Raw genomic sequence first — 21,707 nt, 5'->3', positions numbered from 1 at the left:
GCTCAGGACCCATCTGCGTCCAGGGGGCAACGCTCAGTGTGTGTGTGTGTGTGTGTTTGTGTGTGTGTGTGTGTGTGTGTGTGTGTGTGTGTGTGTGTGTGTGTGTGTGTGTGTGCGTGTGGATAATTGCTAAATCCTATATGAAGAGCAAATGTGTCACACGGCTTAAAGGCTCATAAGATATATCCAAAGTGGCTTCATCAGTGGCCTTTGTATAGGTGTTCATATGACTTAAAAACAACAAGTTGAGTTATGTTACATGTACTGTCTATAAAAGGCTGGTTCAGTGTTTAATCTGGACGACCAACCAATTTGCCCCACACTTGCTTCTAAAGGTTATACCAGACAAATGTACCCATCTTATACGATTGTGAGGGGGAAAGATGAGAAAAAGAAAACAGAAAATATAAAATCCTCTGGTACGAGAAGATTTGACCATATCGAGGCAGCTGGATTTCAATTGTTAAACAGTACCAGAATACAGCTGATCTTGCAGTCGGTGTGAGTGGAAGGTAAATATGTGTGATTCTCTAATTGGGACCAAAAATCTTTTGGAAAAATCTGCTGTGGCGGACGGTCCTTTGCAGACCTCACGACCACCTTGTCAGCCATCTGTTATGCAATGGGAACTAGTTAAATGATATTCAAAATTTTCAATTATATAAAATTGAAAAAAGTAACATCTCTCATTGATTACAATACAGTTTGAATGCAAATGGGACATGATGTGGTTTATATATTAATGCATGTGAGAAGAAGAGAATTCTTACTTTTTTCTATTTTTCAGTTTTCCCAGTTTTTCATTTGGCTCAGGACTTCTACCTAAGTGCAAATGAACCACACCACATTGTATGACTGGCAAACACAAAAGCCTTCTCTAGAGTAAACTAGTCAAACAGATTACGTTGTTACGCCTATATAACTTTCAGACAAAATATTATTTAAAGAGCATTTGATTTGAGAGAATACACAAATAAATTGCCCTGGTTATCCCGTTATGTGTAGCTTTGTATTTGCTGCCCTCTAGTGGTTAAATGCTGACAAGTCAATGGAATGAATTAGTCAAATTTACTGCCAGTGAAATGGATCAGGTGAATAAATGTCTGCATAACAGGGGCAATCAATACATTGAATGAATACATGAGGGATGCCTAACTATTAGCTATGTGGCTTCAGAAACCTATCCAATGAAGCACAGATAATTTACATATTACATGTTAAGGATCAAGGCTGTAAAAGTATCATGTTATCTGGTGCCCCTTTACTCCTTTTTAGCCTTAAAGGTCCAGTCAAATAAGGTTCATGTTTGGCTCAAAATAGTTAAGACTGACATTTCATGTACACACTTTTAGATTTGAATTTATTTTAAAAAACAATACGAAAGTAATATTAATCAACGTATCCAAAATATTAAAAATAAAGATTGAAAAGGTATCATTATTTTACCTCTTGCAAAATTAACAACCTAAGCCTGCTGTTAGATCGCTGTTGAAATGTCCACATCAGAAACATTCAAGACTCAAGGCACCTGTTGGAATCTACTTTTTTAAGTTTGATTACATATATATCTTCAATCAACATATGTGGTCAGTTGAGTAATGCCAAAAACGTTCATTTAAGTCTAATATGAATTTGTTTGTCTGCACACATGTTGACACACACCACTGCTGAGAGGCACATCAGACCACAACCTGGTCAGAATGTGATGGAAGGAGAGAGGGAGGGAGGGAAGAGGGGAGTGACAGAGAGGGGTGGAGGGAGGAAAAACTGGTGGCTGCAGGACAGAGCCGAGGGAGCAACGGAGGAAGACGCACTCACCTGCTATTCAGGTATGACATCTCTAACTTTATTTTACAAATAATCGCATATGAACTAGTGTAAACTTCTATGTAATTCCTAGATTTACAGCCTAAAATCTCAATGAAAACTTCTGTCATCCATTTGCACTTTTAAAATAAAAAAAGTATTTTATCCGGGACAATTTCCTTCCTCCAGATTTTTTTTTTGTGTTACTGACTGAAAAACGTTTAATTTAAACCTTTCAAAGAGGCCTTTACCTGGAAGCCCGACGCTCTGTAACTTGCAGTGAATGGCTCCATTGTTTCGTTTCGATACGCTGGAATGCTCGCGAATTTGCCGCATAATCCTTTCAATTATGAATGGTATCATTTATTCTATAGTCTCAGCACCTTGTCGAAGGCCGTCCGGTAACTTAGCAACTAGTGCCTCTCATTCAACATTAAAGTGGGGGTAACATGAGAAGACCCGGTGGCCTCGCTCCAGGAGTGGGACACGGATTTGTTACTGACACAGAAGAGCCTGCATCTCCCCCCCCCCCGTTCAAACAAACAGATTGATTAGTCTTTACCTGTGTAGCATCGGTGCCTAATGCGTAGTTTTTGACATTGAGATTGTACTTGATAGTCTACTTCTAAAATAACCTTAACGTAAACATTTCAACTCTCCTAAAGAACACACAACAATCAACCACAGATTACATCCTTGACATGTTTTTAAAACATGGGAAACAAGACGTTATCCATTGACACTTGTAGGTCACATGTTTCCACAGGGACATGCAGAAGTAAACTGACACCTCACTCTTTCAACTTGGCAAAAGCCTTGTTGTTTTGTTGCAAGGTAGGGGGGGGGGGAATATGTGCTCCCTAACCATACACTATTAACATATACAGGTCATGCTTGCCCTACAATTGCCACTGTGGAATATGATCCATTTTGCACCGTCATAAAGACTCAGTTTAAAAAAAAGAGAGAGAGAAAACTGAGTCCTCTCCTGGCAGACGCTCACATACTTTGTGATGGTGGCGAAAGGCAGAGTTCAGTTTCAATGCCTCGAGCAGATAAGCGCTGCCTTTTCCACCGAGAGTGACAATAAGGGTCTGTGCTTTGGGCGGAAGCAACTATTTGAGACTGTTGAAGTTTTATGATGAGTGAGAATTTTTCAAATAACATGATTTAGATGAAGAAGTATGCCATGCTTTTCCTAATCCAAAATATTTGCTCAATAGAAAAATTAAACGTGCCTAATCAAAGTGTTGAAGAACATCCAATGCTTGTAATGATCAGTAAAAACCAATGGTGTTTAAGTCTGAATACAGCGCTGACTTCAGGAAAATAGGACAGTGGTTACCTGAGAGCTCTTTAGATTCTAGTTAGAAACTGAATATTGTGTGAGATAGATAAAGTTGCAGACAAGGTCTTCACAGCGTTAATATGATACACCTGAATCAACAGGTAGGTCAAATAGATTTCCTGGATGACGGAAGATTTGATTTGGAAACATTACAAATGATTGCATTTCATTTGTTTCACATTTTCTCAAACGTTGTAGATGAAGTGCAGTGTCACTTCTTTCCAAAGCTGGACATTTCATTTTAAACTGAAAGCCTTAAGTTGTTCATTTAGAATTTTGAAAAAGCATTTAAGTATATAATCTAATATCTATATATCATTTTTGAAGAGGTTTTTGTCAACCTGGGTATGATGATACCCATTTTTCTGTGCATGTTCTTGCCTTTACAGATCCAAAAGAAGTGAAAAGTGAATCCCCATTTGACAAAAGGATTGTTAAAATCTACTATCCACAATGTTAACACGGTCTTATTCAGAGAGAAGAGCCCTTCTTGGGTTCACAGCCTTGCTGACACACAGCACCCAAAAACAGAGAGATGAGACTTCCCCAACTCCCCTAACCTTCACCCCAAGGGGATCCATCTTCACACCCATCTCTCTTACTGAACCGCTTCCCTGGGTGACTCAGGCCCTGTCCAACCTGGAGCAAGGAGAACGAGAACTGCAGAGTCTCAGGGAGCGGCAGCAGGCTGAAGTGGAGGAGGTGAACCGTGAGCTGGACAATGCAGTGATTGCAGCTCAGAGGGAGGAGCGTCGGCTTCTTGAGAAGGTTGAGCAGGACCACAGGGAGGCCCAGAGGCACCTTAGTCAGGTGAAGAGGGAGAATGCTGCAGGGGTGCGAGTTATGCAATCACTTGTTGACCAGCAACTCAGAAAAATTGTACAACTAAAGGAGCAAATAAAAAGATCTGGCAGTACTGCTAGTGGATCCAACAAAAATCAGCTGCAAAGAGGAGTGGCTGAGGCCACACAACCTTGGGAAATATCTATTACAATGAAAAGGGTCAGTTTCCTACCAAGCGCTTGGTCCAAGACCTTAAACTTAGGGGAAATTGATGTTCGTGAGCAAGGTATGACCTACCCAATTGGTGTCTGTGGTGTCCAAGGACAAAAGTGTGCCTTGCACTCAGGGGACAAAGCATTTACAAACATTACCCCGCTTGAAATTCGAAAGGAGCCACAATCAAACAGAGCAGGCCAAAGGCACACTCCGGAGGAGAGCAATAAGGCAAAAAGTGGGGACAAGCGCGTTGTCCGGAAACTGCGACTGTCAAGCTCTACAGAGAATGAGGATGAGCTCAAATCCCCCTCCTTAAAGTCCCCCATACCAAGACATCGTGGTGTATCTGAGTCATCCCAAGAAGAGGAAATGGAGTCTGTGTGTTCAGACACACAAGGGCCAGACCTTTTCCTTGCTATCCCACCAGTCTCCAGTCAGGGCGAATCTGAAGCTGACGAATCTGATGGCAGAACAAATGGAACAAAGAGACGCTCAATCCTGAAGAAGAAGCAAAAGGCCCTTGTCTTTGTCTCACGTGAAGAACCATCCTGCCCTCCTGAAGAAACTGATGAAAGAAGCAGTGATGTGACTATATCTCCAAAGACCAGGCGCAAAGGTTCACTCTCCAGGTACAGTCCTACACTCTCTCACCACACCTTATCCAAGAAAAAGACTTCAAAGGAATCTTCTTGGGACAATGGAAGCCCTCCGTCCCCAGTTGACAGTGAGGATTCTTGCTACACCTTTACTGTGAATACTCCAGTTAATGAATCCTTCAAGCAAGAGCGCTGCCGCTCAGTATCTACTGCTGACCTCTCAGGTAAACTTCGTCCTCTGATTAATGGTGACCAGGGTGAGCGTAAAGGAATCAGGAAGGTCAACAGAATGCGTCTGGCCTCTGAACCTTCAACTCTTGAAAAAAGCCAAGGAAAAAGCACGGAATCTGACATGAACACAATGAGTTCTGATGAACGACAATCCAGATCCCAGACTCGTATTACAAGTTCTAACCTTGTGAGCAGATCCCTGTCCATGTCAGCCATTGAAGGAGACAAACTGCACCAAATCAAGGAATCACAGCAATACAGCAAGGACAATACAGCCAGAGATGTTTCAGCGTTAAGGGAACTAGGGGAAGAGGGTGGTTCAACTGCATTTGACTCAGCCTATCTGGTCAAACAGTTTGGAAAACAAGGATCCGGTCGCGCTGACTTCAACCTACCAAGTGGCGTCCATGCAACTGTCAGAGGGCAGTTATTTGTGGTGGATTGTGGAAATGCCCGCATTCAGGTGACTGATCCCCAGAAGAATGTTGTACAGCAGGTGTCGCCTTCAGGTTCAGAAAGGTGTTCCCGCATCTGCAACTACTTTGACGTGGCTGTGAATTCAAAGGGCCTCATCGCCATGACCTGTGCCGCGGAACGAGCCTTGTTAGTGTTCAGCCGTCATGGACGCCTCCTTCAAACGTTTGGAGGCACATTGACTGGTTGCACCAATGAAGAGCTGGATGCCCCCAGAGGGGTGACTGTTACTCGTCAAGATGAGTTCCTGGTCGCTGATATCAAGCGTGGCACCCTAACATCCCTGAAGCTGGAACCCAAAAACGGGGCCAGATTGGAGCGAACAGTGGTGACCGGTTACCACAGACCCTATCTGGTGGCTGCTTGTCTCGCCACTGGGCTCATGGCAGTATCTGAAAGAGGAAATGAGACTGGACGTCCGCCATGCATCCGGGTCCTGGAACCTGGCTGGAACACTATTCACATTGTGGGAGTGTGCTCTGGCCTGGGGCCTGTTCTGACCTGCCCTTGGGGGCTCTGTATCGACAGTGATGGGGATGTCCTAGTGGCAGACTGGGGCAAACAGCACCACCGTGTTCTTCTCTACCCATCTGAAGGAGTTGGCTGGCCCCTGGTGACTGATAACCTGAGTAGCCCAAGGGGACTGGCGCTGCTTCCCGATGGCCACATGGTTGTGTCAGACAGCATGAATCATTGTATCAAGATCTATCGCTACAAGTAAAACACAGAGGATGAAGGCAGAGTTAAGACTAATGCTGTGATTAATTGAGATTAAATCTGCAATAGCGTTCTGCAATATCCTTGGAAATTTATAATGTGAGTTTATTTGAGTGAAATTTACAGCCCCTACCTCCTTCCAGCTTCAATTTGATAACATCAAGATTGATGAGATTTTGAAAATAGTGATAGTACCTTATGTTTTATTTTCCATTATGATAATCAGTAGATGCAAGGAAAAAGTAGATGATTAGTAAAATAAAATGACATGTATTCAATATAATAGATACAAGTAGTGGATAATAGTACTAATGCTTTCTTTTAAATTACCCTTGAGTGTTTCTTATGTTTTCGAATTAATCTACAGTAAAGCGTGAAAGCCCACAATACTGTGTATCTGAATGATATTGTGTGAACATTAATTAATTAAATTGAAATTGAAAAAGAAATTGAAGTTTCAGTGTAACTAGTGTAGTTGGCATAATCTAAGGATAGGCTTAATGATTTTTGTAGAGTCAATTTCTTGAAGAAAAAAAATTAAACGTTGGTCTAAATCTAATTTTGCTTGATTTTGTTGTTCCTCTAGCTAATGCCTCAACACACCTTAACACACTTGCTCAAATGCAGATCATTAGCCTTGACCTAGTTATTCTGTTGTGTCCATGTACTCAGGCCTGCCCACACAAATGGCTGGGCCCCTGAAAACCTCCAGTCAATGGGCCCCCCTTACCCATTACTCCTATCAACAATGAGTGTGAGTGCGCTCAGCCCTCAATAAACACATACATGTATTTGTAGAGAGACTAACTATCTTACCAACCAGGGACTTGCAGGGACAGTTGGGGGAGCAAGGGCTCATTATTATTTTAAAATAGTAGCACATTTCTGACTTAGCCCAGCATACCTACCAATTTATTTTGATTCCCTTACACTCACAAAATTGTTTAACAGATCAACAGATCTCTATAAATAATCAGTTAACACAGAGACATTGTTCTTCTTTAGTTTTCACTTAACCAAACCGGGTCCTACCACAATGAAGCTGACGAGCAGCATCATCCTGTTTTAATCATTGCAACCACCAAGGTCCTGCTTTCTGTATTGTTTCTAAAAATAAAAATAGACCTAAAAAGTTATTTACGCAAAGAAAGACACAAGGCACAAATAAGTTGGAAATAATTGAAGGGACAGATTTGAGTTCAAAGATTAAGAACTTTTTTTGTAATGATTTCAGTGTTGTTGCAGTGATGAGAGCAGAATGAACTAAGCCTAAATGTTGCAACCAAACATAGGCCAACTTTATAGTTTTGAGGGTAGGTTGGTTTGGTTATTCATGTAGAGAACCGCCTTTTTTCATTTGTGTGTGAAGAATTTGTTGTTGATGTTGTTTTTTAAGTGTTATTTGTTTCAACAATACCACCACAAGATTTCAAATGATTTAATGCAGAAATACAAAAAAGTGCAATATTTGGTGCAGTCAATTAGTGTAAATGTATCTTACCAGAAACTAGTAGCATAGAAAACATGCAAATTGTGAAATAACAGTTTGCTTCAGTGAATACTAAAGAAGAACAATGTCTCTGTGTGAACTGATTATTTTGTAGAGATCTGTTGATCTGTTGATCTGTTAAACAATTGTGTGAGTGTAAGGGAATCAAAATAAATTGGTATGCTGGGCGAAGTCAGAAATGTGCTTCTATTTTAAAATAATAATGAGCCCTTGCTCCCCCAACTGTCCCTGCAAGTCCCTGGTTGATAAGATAGTTAGTCTCTCTACAAATACATGTATGTGTTTATTGAGGGATGAGCGCACTCACACTCATTGTTGATAGGAGTAATGGGTAAGGGGGGCCCATTGACTGGAGGTTTTCAGGGGCCCAGCCATTTGTGTGGGCAGGCCTGGGTATGACCCGGCTGGTTGATCAATTGGCCAGGTTTCTGAAAAACTGGTCAGACCTGGCTGGCCGTGTCAACCTGAAGACTTTAGAATTTAAACCTGTTTGTAGACTCAGGAAAATTACATCGTAACTATGGAATGTAGAAGAACTACAAAAGGTACCCAACCTGTTTTTTCATGGGGTCCAAATACTTTTCACAACGACACCAGGTAGGCCTACATGTGTTTTCCGTGAGCAGGGACGACTCAGGAAATATAATCCAGACAAAACTGTTTTATATCAAAACCCAATCTTGTCACGATTTGGCACACAAAGGGTTTATAGGATGGATTATGTTTGAAACAGTTACACTCCGATGTGCTCAATCTGAAACATTTTGAACACTTCTGCTTTTCTACTGCTTTTTAAATGGCCGTAAGCAGAGCCGCGGCTCTGTGTAAACACCCAACTTTGAATAGATATTGACATAAATATCTAAAAACCTAAAAATAAAGTTTAGCTTGGTTAGGTTCTTGGCTTCCAAAGACCATGGGCCCCCCAAGTGGCTGGGCCCTAGAAAGCCTTCCCACTTTCTACCCCTTATGGGCGGCCCTGCATGTACTGTATGTATGTGCAAACATGTCTTCATTCCCAGAAATGTCTTTCACCAAACAAAAAAGGGAACATACTGATACTGACTTGTATTTGCCAAACACAGTTGGTAACATGTTAACAGAACAGTTCAATAAGTTCATTTGTAAGCAGTTACTGAACATAATATGATATGTTTGCAAGATAAAGATATCCCTGAATGAGTAAATTGTAAAGAATGACTGTAAATGGTCATTCCAAAGCCCCATTTTGCAACAAGTGAAATCCCAACGGTATGGCAATGCAAACACAAACACACACATGGTGTCATAACTGGTCCACCCACACACACATTTCAGAATAAAAGTGCAGGTTCAGCCCCTACACAGCCACAGCTCTGGGACCAGTCAGCATGGAGCAGTTCACCAAAACTCTATTTCTGTGCCTGGCACTTTCCCTCACTAATGGAGCGCCTGCGTGAGTATACATGAACTCCTCTATTCCTCTAGTCAAGTCTATTTTAGATTCAATAAATTCCTGATTAGAGCATACACAACAAAATATCTTATATAATACAAATACATTAATCGTGTACCGGTACCTTTCCTGTTTCTGAGTGGAGCTATGGTTATTTTTATCAGTTGAATTTGATTAGTTAAAAACTGTAAGGTGTCCCTGTTATTTTAGCCACCCACTGTAAAGGTTTGGGATTATTTCTACTTTTCTGCTTTCTTCTCTTATATGTTTGACCATAGCAGAGCAAATGTACAAGTCACTGGTCATTTCATCACTCTATTTGCTATTTCACAAAGGTCAACGGTTGGATCAATTGAACAAACACAAAAGTGCAGAGTCATGAAAAGTGAAACAATCCATGTTGGTCCGTCATTGATTGACCCGCCCCCTCTTTGCATGACTCAAGCATTTTTTGGGGGAAATGCAAACTGCAGAAAGAAAATATAAATCTGTCTTTTATCATCAACAGGCCCCCAGATGATGCACCAGTAGTTGGTGGGTTTTTTTATGAATTCACAACGCTTCATTTCTGACTAAGTTGTCCATAATTAAAGTGAGTAAGTTACATATTATTTTCTATCTCTATGTTCTAACTCTGAAATAAAGATGGAGATGCCAATGCTGATCTGCCAAAACGTTGCGATGGTCTTGAGTTTGATGCCACCACGCTAGACGATAACGGAAAAACTTTATACTTCAAAGGTTTGCAAAATTCTTAATAAAGAGTTTAGTTTTTTTTAGATTTTTTTTTTTTTTACAAGGGCTTGGCAATCATTAAACTTTTCTACATAAAATGCCAACCACTATTCTGAAGGCTGACAGAAGGATTTGTACATTGTATTTTTTGATTTATAAAATAAAAAAATAAATGTTCTGTAACATTTCTGGACTATAATATGTTGTAAAAAGGAAATACAGATTTTAACTTTGGCTTAATCCATCATCTAGATTTGAGATTCAATTGTACAAATTTTAATTTGATATTGTCAAATTTGCATATTTACTCAAAAATGTAATACATTTGTAATACAAAAAAAGATTATTTTAATGTATGTGATCAACTAGCAAAATGTCATGATGGTATCTTTAGCTTTAAGCGTTTTAGAATGAGGAGCATCATCTTTCCATGGGAGTATTCAAATAGCATTTTGTGCCTTTTTCCAAACTGAATAAATTATGATTGCAATCTAATGAATAGCCTCTGACATATTCTCTTCAGGGGCTCACCTGTGGAACGATTACCATGGTCCAGCTAAGCTCTCCAATGACCTCTTCAAGGAGCTAGACGACATGCATGGCATCGGCCATGTTGACGCTGCCTTCCGCATGCAACATGAAGACCATTATCACACCTATTTCTTCCTAGTATGATTCTTCAATAAACTTTCATTTTCTGTAAAAAAGACAAGGAAGGGATGAGCTGACCTGAACCTTCTGTGCTATTAAATGTAGGATGACAAAGTGTTCAACTATCACAACCACACTCTGGAGGACGGCTATCCCAAAGACATCTCGGAAGAGTTCCCAGGAGTGCCCGCTCACCTGGATGCTGCTGTGGAGTGTCCCAAGGGAGAGTGCATGGAAAACTCAGTTCTGTTCTTCAAGGGTGTGTGTTTCCAATCACTACAGAAATATCCACCTCGCAAAAGCAAGACTATAATCAAGCTGTAAAACCATGACAACATGTTTAAAATGAAGGAAGCGAATAATGAAAAGCGATCACACGTACTGTAAGGTACTGCTGCCCCCTAGTGGAGGGAAATAACTACAGCAGGAGTAAATATTGTCACTTTTCAAGCGCCTTAACTAATGCTATCCGGCGCTAACTGGTTTATCGGCTAAAGCACAGCCATAGCCTACATATTCACTGAATTAACCAGGAATCCATGCCGATGTATGTATGTGACGTCGGGTCATTCTCCAAGCTGATTGGCTAACGCAGCTAAGCATCACGCATAGGAGCGTAAAAAGTTCAATATTTTGAACTCTGCGCGTAGTAGTAATTCATATCTATAATTTAAGATTATGATATGACAAAGGCCTATGTAGATAATGATTGATGAATTGATTATTAAGGATACATTAAATAATGAGCACATAGTAACTAATCATCTTTCCCCACACACAGGACATGATGTGCATGTTTATGATATTAGCACAAAGACAGTGAAGACCAAGACGTGGGACCACCTGCCAGTCTGCACCTCTGCTCTGCGCTGGCTGGAGCACTACTACTGTTTCCATGGACACAACTTCACCAGGTTCCACCCTGTATCCGGAGAGATGAGCGCCGGTGTCTATCCTAAAGACGCCCGCAGATACTTCATGAACTGCCCCTTCTTTGGTGAGTGGGTCCATCAAGCAAAAAAAGAAAATAATAAAAAGGCCATTTCTTGTTGACATTTTTTTAATTATTTTGTCCAAAAATGTGAAATTTATTTTATTTTTGATAGTGTACTTTCAGGTGATTGTGTGACCTTCTTTGTTATTTGACTACAGGTCATGGAGGCGACACAAAACCTGTGAAGTGCAGTGAGATCAAAATTGATGCCATCACCACTGACGACGCAGGCAAAACCTATTTCTTTGCAGGTAAAGATTAAAAAAAATAAGTAGGCCTAATCTTTCAAATAATTTTTTTCTTGCAGAGAACTTAAATATATGAAGTAGGCTATAGTATAGTATGTATGTAGAACCCGGAGGTGATTAGCTTAGCTTATCATGAAGCCTTAAAGGAGACACAAAGAGTTTCTCCCTGTAAAACCATAACTCTCCAATGTGAAATAACAACAAACTACTGACATTCAGCTGTTTCCCTTTGCTTTCAGCCTTTGTGCTAAGCTAAGCTAATTGCCTGCTGACTTTAACTTAATTCCTCAGTCATTAACATGAGTATCTTCTCCTCTAACTCCGCAATAAAGTGAATAAGCAGCACCAAGTCTACCATTACGTCAGACTTTGCCTTTCGTTGATTTCTTTGGAGCTTGCTACGAGGCTCTCACTAAGACTTCAGTTCAATCTCCTCAGGCCCCATGTACATGCGTCTGGACACACAGCGCGACGGCCTCCACGCATTCCCCATCACCAGGGGGTGGAAGGAGGTGACCAGCGGGGTGGATGCTGTCTTTTCCTACGCAGAGAAACTTTACTTGATCAAGGTCCACCTTTCAAATCACAAATTCTTCCGGCTTTCAGTAGAATACTTGAGCAGTGTCTTTAAGTTTTTGAAGCCTTAAAAAAAAATTCCTCCCTCTTTTCTGCCAAACCCTTGCAGGGTGACCAGGTGTACATCTACAAGTCAGCTGCTCACTACACACTGATCGAAGGCTACCCTAAAACCCTGAAGGAGGAGCTGGGCATTGAAGGACTGGTGGACGCCGCATTCGTCTGTAACAATGACCACAAACTGCATGTGATCCAAGGTAAAGTTGCTTACTCTGAATTTGAAGATTGTTGGCGACTGTGGCAAAGTGGGTAGGGCGGTCGACCCTCAACTACAGGGTCGGTTGTTCGATCCCCCGTCTCCCCGCCACATGTCGAAGTGTCCCTGAGCAAGACACTGAACCTTGAAGTTGCTCCAGATAATTAGTCTGCTATGGGAAATGGGATTTACCTGTATAAATAAAGTTTTAAAAAAATGTATCAAGAAACAAATGATATCAGCTGTATGTTTGTCCATAAGGGATTAACTAACTCTAAGCGCATATTTCTTGAAACAGGAAAGAAGGTTCTTGAAGTGGACCTGACCGCCACGCCAAGGGTCGTGACCCAGGATTTGCCCTTGCCCTTTGTTGACATCGACGCTGCTACGTGCGGACCAGAGGGTATCAACTTGTTCAAGGGCTCGCAGTATTACCACTACGAAAGCCCCATGTTGATGGCTATGAGCAGGATCGCCCCCGTGCCACAAGCTGTCACCTCAGCCATGTTGGGATGCCAGGATTAGGACTCGTAAAATGACATCGTATTAATTCAAATAATTGAATAATCAATGGGACGTTATAGTCGAGTGGTGCTTTTATTTGGTGAATAAAAAGTGGAAAAAACAGCTCATCTGGAGGTGTGTGTGTTATTTTATTTTAATTCAGTGATTATCATGAAAACAACTTTATGATATGTTATGTTGTCATATGTGTAAGGATAAGAAACCACATTAAAAGCACTTACAAAGAACAAAGTCCAGAGGGAACTTATTTCAAGTAATGTCAGAGTTTGGCCACTAGAGGACCTTCTGTTCAAATGAATGTGTTACTGCTATAACCAATCATGAGAGTGTCAGATTGTCCAGGGCATGATACATCTGCATTGACACAGTCTTAAAAAACAGACCTGGATTAAATGAATCAACATCCTCATATTAAGAATTGTGTCTTGTCTTATGTCCCCGGACTCTTTTTCTAAAAGGTTTTCCAGACTGTTAAAAGTGCACCACGGGACACTAACCCATGATGTCACACCAAAGGGGCACTTAAGTGGTCTAAATGCCTCTTTTGTAGGCTCAAGTGCCCGCCAAGAGCCTTTTCCGGTCAGCACAAATATTCTCCACAGGTTTGCTTAAGTGTCTAATTAGGGGGGAATAATGGTATAAATGGTCTCTTTTCCCCAATCTATCACATTCCCTCCGTCTATCACATCATATGTACAGGACATAGAAGATGTGATAGACGGAGCAAATTAAGCCTCAAAGTAGGACAGCTCAGGACATCACAGTAAAAAATGAGATGCTGCTGCTCAGAACAAAAAGGTCTCCAGGCAGGTGTGTAAAGCTCTTCATCACTGGCTTCAATTTTGGAGAAGTTGCAGGTGGAAAAAACTAACTTATTTCTTGCCACAAAGAGGCTGGATCAGAAAATGTGCACAACAAACTTGAGACGGATGTGACCTTATTGTTAACAGCAGCATTGTGCAGAGTAGAAGAGGCATTCAGAGTTGTGCACAGGGCTTGACTAAGGAGTGACAACACTTGTCCAGCTGAGACACAACACAATCCCAGCCGGAATTACTCCCGATAGAAACAGCAAACTTCTCGATGTTAATAGAATCAAACATTCTCGTTTGAATAACGTCAGTATGTGCTGGCTATGTCTAATTCTATTTGAAAATATATATATTTTTTAGGTACATTTAAATTTCAATGTCAGTTATTATTTCCTAATGTTCTATGTGTCATCAAAAACTAAGCTTTCCATTTCCACTGGCCAAAAGTCTAACCTTCGATGGCAAAGGTTTGACATATCTAATTTTTTTATTTATCTGCATAGAATATATGTACAGTATGAATACACTGTACAAACAATCCATGCTGGTATTGGACTATATGGACACATAGGCAGCAGCCTGCAAGAGTCCAGAGGTCGGGCGGCATTAGCAGCCATTCAAGGCCTTTTCACTCCCTGGTGAGGCTTTTTGTTCAGCCAGAATCCCTGGGACTTTCAGCACGCATAAAGGAAGTGCTGGCCTCAGCACAGTGTAATGGGCGAGGCCATGAGGACACACACACACACGTGCGCGCGCACACACGCACACACACACACACGCACGCACGCACGCACGCACGCACGCACACACACACATACCAAAGCGCAGGTGCACATAGAAACACCACCACACATAGTGCGTACAGTTTTCATTACACACATTCACAAAGTAATATTAGGAGTGGACCTGCGATAATGCAAAACATGCTTTATTTTGTTATTTCATGTCATGTTAGTTTGTTGTCCTAAAAAATCAGCCAATCAGTGTGTTGTAGAGACTATTTCCAGTTAATGTAACTGACTTCAGGTCAGTGAGAGTGCATTGTGGTGGCTCATGAGGACAGAGTTCAAGGTCAATTTAAAACAAAAGAACCAACATGCCCTGACGATAATTAATTCCCAGAAGATCCCAGCATTGCCTTTCACCATCCGTTATTCCTGTCAGGCAGAGACTCATTGTAACGGTGTATGGAGGGGAGTTCAAACTCAAAATGCTAAAGTGCCACGGAAAATATGGCTGAGTCCATGACTTTCTAAAGGCACATCTTCACCGCAAATGTTTTCAAGCCTCCTCCTTGAAATGAACCGAGTACAATTGAATGGTACCATAGTGCTGTGTCCCTGCATAATCACATACACCAACAGCTGTGCCAAATGAACACATATTATACATTAAGCAGACTTTAAAACAGCATTTGGTAAACAGGAGAGAGCCAATATCCGGAACTGGTATTAGACCAAGTCCAAAATGGGGCTATCTTTAAACATATAACTTGTGACAACACATACTTATTTAGTAAGCCATTGATGTGATAACTATTGGAAGTTTTTGGAAAGATGATAAAAAAAGACTTGAATTATTTTTACATCACACTTTTATCTAAATAGTTTATGAATTGAGTCGATAAGTGAAGGTAAGATTCGACATCGGTTTGTGAGAGGTGAATGGTCCATGTCGATTGAATCTCTTTTAAGCTAATTCAGTTTGTGGATGGGGAACTGAAAATAAAATTTAAAAAAATAACTAAAAAGGTTGTTTTTTTAAATGCTAACCATGACAGAAAACAGATATGGTACAAAATGTTTATTCAGTAACAGTTCTGTAAACATCTGAGGTAAATGAACATTTACATCAACATGTTCTTCAACACAAAAGGTTTCAGACGCAAGGCACTCTTCAAAGACAGTCATTTTACAAACGCTCGTAATAGCAGGGGGGGTTGTCCTTCCATTTCCAAAAACAAGTGGGAGTCTGCGTCCCCTGCTCGAAGTGGTGCCGCGAAAAAAAAATCCCATCACACAACCGCTTGTTATTCCAGCGTAGGATTTTTTTGGATTCAAGGCACATCCCAATGGTGTACAAGATGGAGAAGCTAAAAGTCTCTCAATCCGTAATCAGAACAGAAAAAAAAGAACAATAAATTGAGATAAAATTTTTGTTGTCCTAATGTTATTTCCATAAATAAACAGAAATATGTTCAAACCCCTCCTTCAAAGACACCCTTTTTTCTATTCATAATATCCTCATATCATCATAACAGTATTCTAGAACTATCTAACTGTGCAAATCTTTATCTACATATCAAAGGTACTAAAAAACAGCGTGGAACAACAAAGTTGTGAAAAACAGTTTAGCAATAGAATGAAGTCAAATGAACCATGCTTCAACAAAATCTCTTAAGAGACAAAGCTCAACATGTCTTTTTTTTTTGGAATTCTCCTTTCGTATATGTTGATGAAAGGGTTGTAGAACTGATCGTGTAGTGGGAGCCGTGACGGTTAAGGTTAGGAGTGAAGTTCCCTAGCAAAACCCCTGTGATATCTTTGGCACAAGTATCTTTGTTTGTTCAATATCGTTGGTTAAATTTTACACATCACAACTAATATCTTCTCAAAAGAATAGAAAAAGGTTTTGCACAAATTGGCACAAAGGTTTTTATCAGACATGTAAACATTCAACAGTCAGTAAACAGCATAGATTCAGTTCTATGTTTAGAAAGAAAAAGTAACTTATGTGCCAAATATTTAAGTGCCTTTTAACTGCATCTTCCTCTCATTTTGACCCTCCATGTTTTATTTGGTTTATAGAAGTTAAGCGGTCGTATTCATGGCAAGTTGGAAGTCGTGCAATTGTCAAACTCCTGAAAACACATCTCGAGACGCCACTTATCTCTTTTACAGAATGTGCAGATTATTATATATATTTTTTTTATATACAAGTGCTGGGTGCAACCATGAAGCGAATGAGAGTAATTTCAAAATCATATTTCAAACTTAAATTAAAAAAATAAAAACATTAAGTTTACCAGTTTTGATACTTTCAATAATTAACAACGTTGATAATGTGGGACACACATACAACATGCATTTTGTTAATGACTCATTTAGAAGTGCTTATTTTGAGCTACCTTTATTGACTTAGTCGACCCACACGTTTTCATTGATCATCGAGCTCGTGAAAGAGTTCCAAGTTGCCATGAATGATTCATTGTACCCACATGGAGATATATTTTTACGTTATGTGACGTATTTTGAGGCACTATAGAACAGATATGACAGCCAGCCGGGATTTTGTTTTCAAGTATTTTAAGTAATTAAAGCTACAGTGTGTAATATAGTACTATTTTGGCGTCATCTAGTTTTGAAAGTTGTAGGTTGCAACGCTCCGTCTCTATCCCTCTGGTTTGGAGAAATGACAGAAGGTGGCCGTCAAGGACAAGAAGCTAGTGACTAAAGATGGCAACATCCACCACTGCCTCAATTCTTTTACATTATTTAAAACACACACACCAAATCTTTTTTCTAAAAAAGCCAATTCCCTCTACTCACTGCTCCTTTAACAACTATTCTGAAGAAATACAAAGATGTACAAAATGATGCTTGCCCCAAACCTCTCCTATGATGAATTTGATTGATTTGACTTCCTAAATGTTGGCTAAAACTGAATTGATTTGAAAAATTAAAGTTGTTTGGAAGTTGCTGAACTTATATTACTGTTTTTGGGGGGCAGGAATGAATAAGAAGAAAAGGGGAAATGAACATTCCTATGTGGGATGCCTGTATAAAAACCCACAGAGAAATAAAAGTGATCACTTTTTTGAGATCATATTGCTTTTGTTTTTTGAAAAAACAAAAAAATCTAAATATCTAAAAACTACTGTATAATCTACAGCTAGTCTAGAAAATTAACTTAAGAGTCCTCCTATACAGAACGGCTAGGGGGGAACTCGACAGTTCCGTAACACACTGCAAACACAAGCATCAGAAAGAAGGTGTACTGGTCGGTTAAGGCCCTTTCAAGCTGCATAGCTTCAAATTGCTCAATAAAGTACTAGTTTAAGATCATGTGCTCTTTGTAAAAAATTGCCTCAACTCTTCAAACATTGTTTTTTTTTTGCATAAAGTGACCTGTGACCTGTGTCCGAAATCGGGCTAAGGCACTTCTGAGTTTTGATTTTTCAAGGTAGAAGTCGTGGTTAATTGCAGCTTGACCAGAAACCCACTTTTATTTTGAAATGCTATCCATGCTATTAATCCTTAAGTATTTACATATTTATATACTTTATATAGTTGACCCTGATGTAACTGCAGAGATGTCATTTTGTAAACACTGAAACAAGATTAAGGTACCCCCGCTCCCCACACACACACACACACACACACACACACACACACACACAGCCTGTAAAGCCTAAGGACTACGTCTCAGGGTGGGACTGCTTTTAATGGTCTCCTCTCTTCATTGAAACTACAGGCTCGCTGAGAGCAGCACACGCAGACAGGACAGACTGTTCAGCTCCACCATCACGTCACGAAAAAAAAAGAAAAGAAAGAAAAGTGCAAACCTCTCCTTTGATGACTCCCAGCAAAGAAATGTAAAAGAAAGATGAAAATAGAAAGAATATAATATTGCTGCCTCTACGCTCCCAAACCTATTAGTCCAATCCTCATTGTCATATCATCATCACTGTAACCTTTCCTTATTGGTGTCTGTGCTGGCTATTTATATACACATACATTTGTGTGTGTGTGTGTGTGTGTGTGTGTGTGTGTGTTTTTATGTGTGTGTGTGTTGTGTGATCCCCCTTCCATTCCTACTGTACAACTTCTCCAAGGAAAAGTGAGAGTGTGGCCAGAACATAAAGTGGCAGCCATGTTGGCCATACAAGAACAAAAAAAGAAAGTGCTGTTGCGCACCCTCTGGCAGCAATGTGGGAGATTTTCAGGCTGTGTTGCCAATAGACAAATCCCCCCCGTGAGTCTTACAAGTTACTAATATGCAGATAGGGCTTCAACGTGGTGCCATCAGTGTTATCTGGCCAAACTCTTTCACTCCCTTCCTCTGGTTCATAATTCTAAGATTAAAATAAGCAGCTAACTCCGAGCTGAATCCATGTGGTAACGTGTTTTGTGCATCTTTCCCGCAGACATGTCTGTAGCTGGACCGACATGCTTGTGTACGGTTTTAATCTCTTGTGCATATTTTAAAACAAGATGTATGTTCTCTATGTGTACACATGGTGGTGTAGATGTGTGAGTGTGTGTGTGTGTGTGTGTGGGTGGGTGGGTGCGTGTGTGTGTGTGCTTTAGCTACACTGCCAGGTCATCGGGGCGAGCTCGGCTGCAGGCGCGACTCGGCTTCCAGACGTCTGTCGCCGCGGCAGCAGGAGGCTGATGCATCATGGCCTTGGTTACCACGGTGAAGTTGTCGTGAGGGACCGCGGGAGGCGCTGAGGGCACAGTGAGCTCCTGTGTGAGCAGGGCTAGAGGAGTGTTACGGGGCAGGGTGGGGAACATGGAGTGCTCCTCGCCAAGGGGAAGTGGAGGGCTGCTTTCCTCCTGAGGGGAGGAAGAGGCAGAGCTGGGAGGGGAGGGGAGAGGAGGAGGGGAGGAGGAGGAAGAGGAGGAGTTCTTTCCCTCCCTCTCCAGCGTCATGTTGCTCCAGTTCTGCTCCATGGCCGCCAGCTGCCCGCTGTTGCTCCCAGCGTTGACTTTCTCCCGGTAGAAGGCGGTGGGCAGGGCCTCCAGGTAGTCATCGGGGTGGAAGGCCGTGCTGTCCATCTTGAGCCTGGCAGGCCCAGAGGTGGCTGTGTCAGGGTGTGTGGAGCTCTCTCCCTCCGCCCCTCCCACCCCCACCACCGTCACACTGGCGTAGGGCAGACAGTTGAGTGCCGAGGCAGAGGTCCGCTCAGGGATGGTCTCCGCGTCTCCGGGCTCGTCGGCCCCCAGCCTCAGAGACCCTCTGTCGGGGGCAAACTCGTTGGTCACCCCCTGCTTGACCTTCTTCCAGCCCAGGTGGTAGATCTCCAGCAGGTTGAGCACCAGAGACACACAGGCCACCACCAGCATGAAGATGATGAAGATTGTCTTCTCAGTGGGCCTGCGACAACAGGCCAACAGAGAATGGATTTAATACACAAAGGAAAATCAATCAATCCATAGAAAATGCATCAATGAATAGTATAACATATAAAGAAATGCTCCATAATTTTATACACATTTTCATAATGGCTGTTTTACTTAGTTTGAACTGAAAGTTCCCAAAACCTCTCCCCAAACTAAACATGACATCATGGTTTAGAATACTCACAGGGTGGAATTATGTTAAATTAAGTTGGCAACAAACACATGATTTTTGTTCCAAACTGTGCAAACAGGGCGTTCATGTAACAAAGAAAATACCCCAGGAATTTGCGCTTGCATATATTGAATTAGCCCCCGCGGTGGTGTTATACTGGGTGACGTTGAGCCAAGTTTTGACTGCATCTAAAGAGTTGTTTTAGGGTGGTGGCTTTTTAGCCTGTCCAAAAACCAAAAAACACATACATTCTTTTGTCTCATTCTTATAATACTATCTACCTATTCAGCTTAACTACTACTGTGACAACTATTACTGTAAGCTGCACATGTGTTGACACAGGGTAAAAGGGAACGGTCAAATGTGAAGCAAATGCAACAAATAAAACAATGCGCTCCTTGTCTCTCTCTCTCTCTCTCTCTCTGTCTAACCTGGAGATGAAACAGTCCACAGTGTTGGGGCAGGGCCAGCGGCCACACTTGTAGAGCGGCCTGAGGTGGAAGCCGTAGAGGAAGTACTGGCCCAGGATGAAGCCCACCTCGAACAGGGTCTTGAAGATGATGTTGAAGATGTAGGTCCTGAGTAAGGCGCCGCGGATACGGATCTTGCCGTGCTCGTCGCGGATGGGCGGCTTCTGCTTCTTCCCCCCTCCACCTCCTCCTCCACCTCCACCTCCATCCCCCACTCCGTTGTGGTAGAGCGGGTCATGGTCCTCCTGGTGTCGGCCGGCCTTCCTCAGGTCCTCCTCCCTCTCTCTCCTCTTCTCCTCCATGCGTACGATGTGCAGCACGTGGCCCAGGTAGATGAGGGTGGGCGTGGACACGAAGATGATCTGCAGCACCCAGAAGCGGATGTGCGAGATGGGGAAGGCCTCGTCGTAGCACACGTTCTCACAGCCGGGCTGCTGCGTGTTGCACGTGAAGTCGGACTGCTCGTCGCCCCACACCTCCTCGGCCGCCGCGCCCAGCACCAGGATGCGGAAGATGAAGAGCACGGTCAGCCAAACCTGGGGCACGAAGGAGGATGGGAAGGAAGAGAAGAAAAAATCATATCTGAGGCACTTTTTCTTTTCTTTTGTAACCTTTATTTATACAGGTAAATCCCATTGAGACCGGAGACTCTTTTTCAAGGGAGACCTGTTCCCATTTACATGTTACCATTCACACACACATTCATACACCGATAGCAGGCTTACTATTGCGTCCACATGAGGCAAGGTGGGTGAAGTGTCTTGCCCAAGGATACAACTACCATGACACAAGTGGCAGGGCGGAGATCGAACCGCCAATCCTTTGATTATTGGCCAACCCACCAAGGAGTCAAATGTCAATCAGTCACCTACCTTTCCAATCACAGTCGAGTGTTCCTGAGCATTCTCCAGCAGCCGCCCCAGAAAGCTCCAGTCACCCATGCTTCACTCGGTTTCACTAGCCTGGAGACAGAAAGAAAAAAATACAGTAGATAAGAACAGACCAGGATCCGAATGCAATGTCTGTT

At 41.9% G+C, this 21,707-nt stretch overlaps 3 protein-coding genes across 3 annotated transcripts in view; 2 read left to right on the top strand and 1 right to left on the bottom strand.

Moving 5' to 3' along the window:
* Positions 1 to 21,707, top strand: part of LOC307270031 (protein jagunal homolog 1-B) — a 339,870-nt gene that overhangs the window by 158,038 nt on the left and 160,125 nt on the right. The window lies entirely within an intron of this gene.
* On the top strand, positions 9,052 to 13,101 carry hpxb (hemopexin b; the record flags this gene model as incomplete). Its single annotated transcript, XM_080052943.1, has 10 exons — positions 9,052 to 9,116; positions 9,625 to 9,650; positions 9,762 to 9,857; positions 10,375 to 10,520; positions 10,608 to 10,761; positions 11,284 to 11,499; positions 11,655 to 11,747; positions 12,183 to 12,313; positions 12,430 to 12,577; positions 12,875 to 13,101. 10 exons carry the CDS (start codon positions 9,052 to 9,054, stop codon positions 13,099 to 13,101), a joined length of 1,302 nt encoding a protein of 433 aa, XP_079909069.1.
* Positions 19,223 to 21,621, bottom strand: LOC307270059 (gap junction alpha-3 protein-like; the record flags this gene model as incomplete). The annotated part of the gene is made up of 3 exons (XM_080053194.1): positions 19,223 to 20,012; positions 20,642 to 21,216; positions 21,553 to 21,621. The coding sequence occupies 3 exons, from the start codon at positions 21,619 to 21,621 to the stop codon at positions 19,223 to 19,225; spliced, it is 1,434 nt and encodes a 477-aa protein (XP_079909320.1).

This window comes from Ammodytes marinus, assembly GCF_949987685.1.
Source record: "Ammodytes marinus genome assembly, chromosome: 24".
Classification (NCBI taxonomy): domain Eukaryota; kingdom Metazoa; phylum Chordata; class Actinopteri; order Uranoscopiformes; family Ammodytidae; genus Ammodytes; species Ammodytes marinus.
This window is presented reverse-complemented; position numbering and strand designations above follow the sequence as displayed.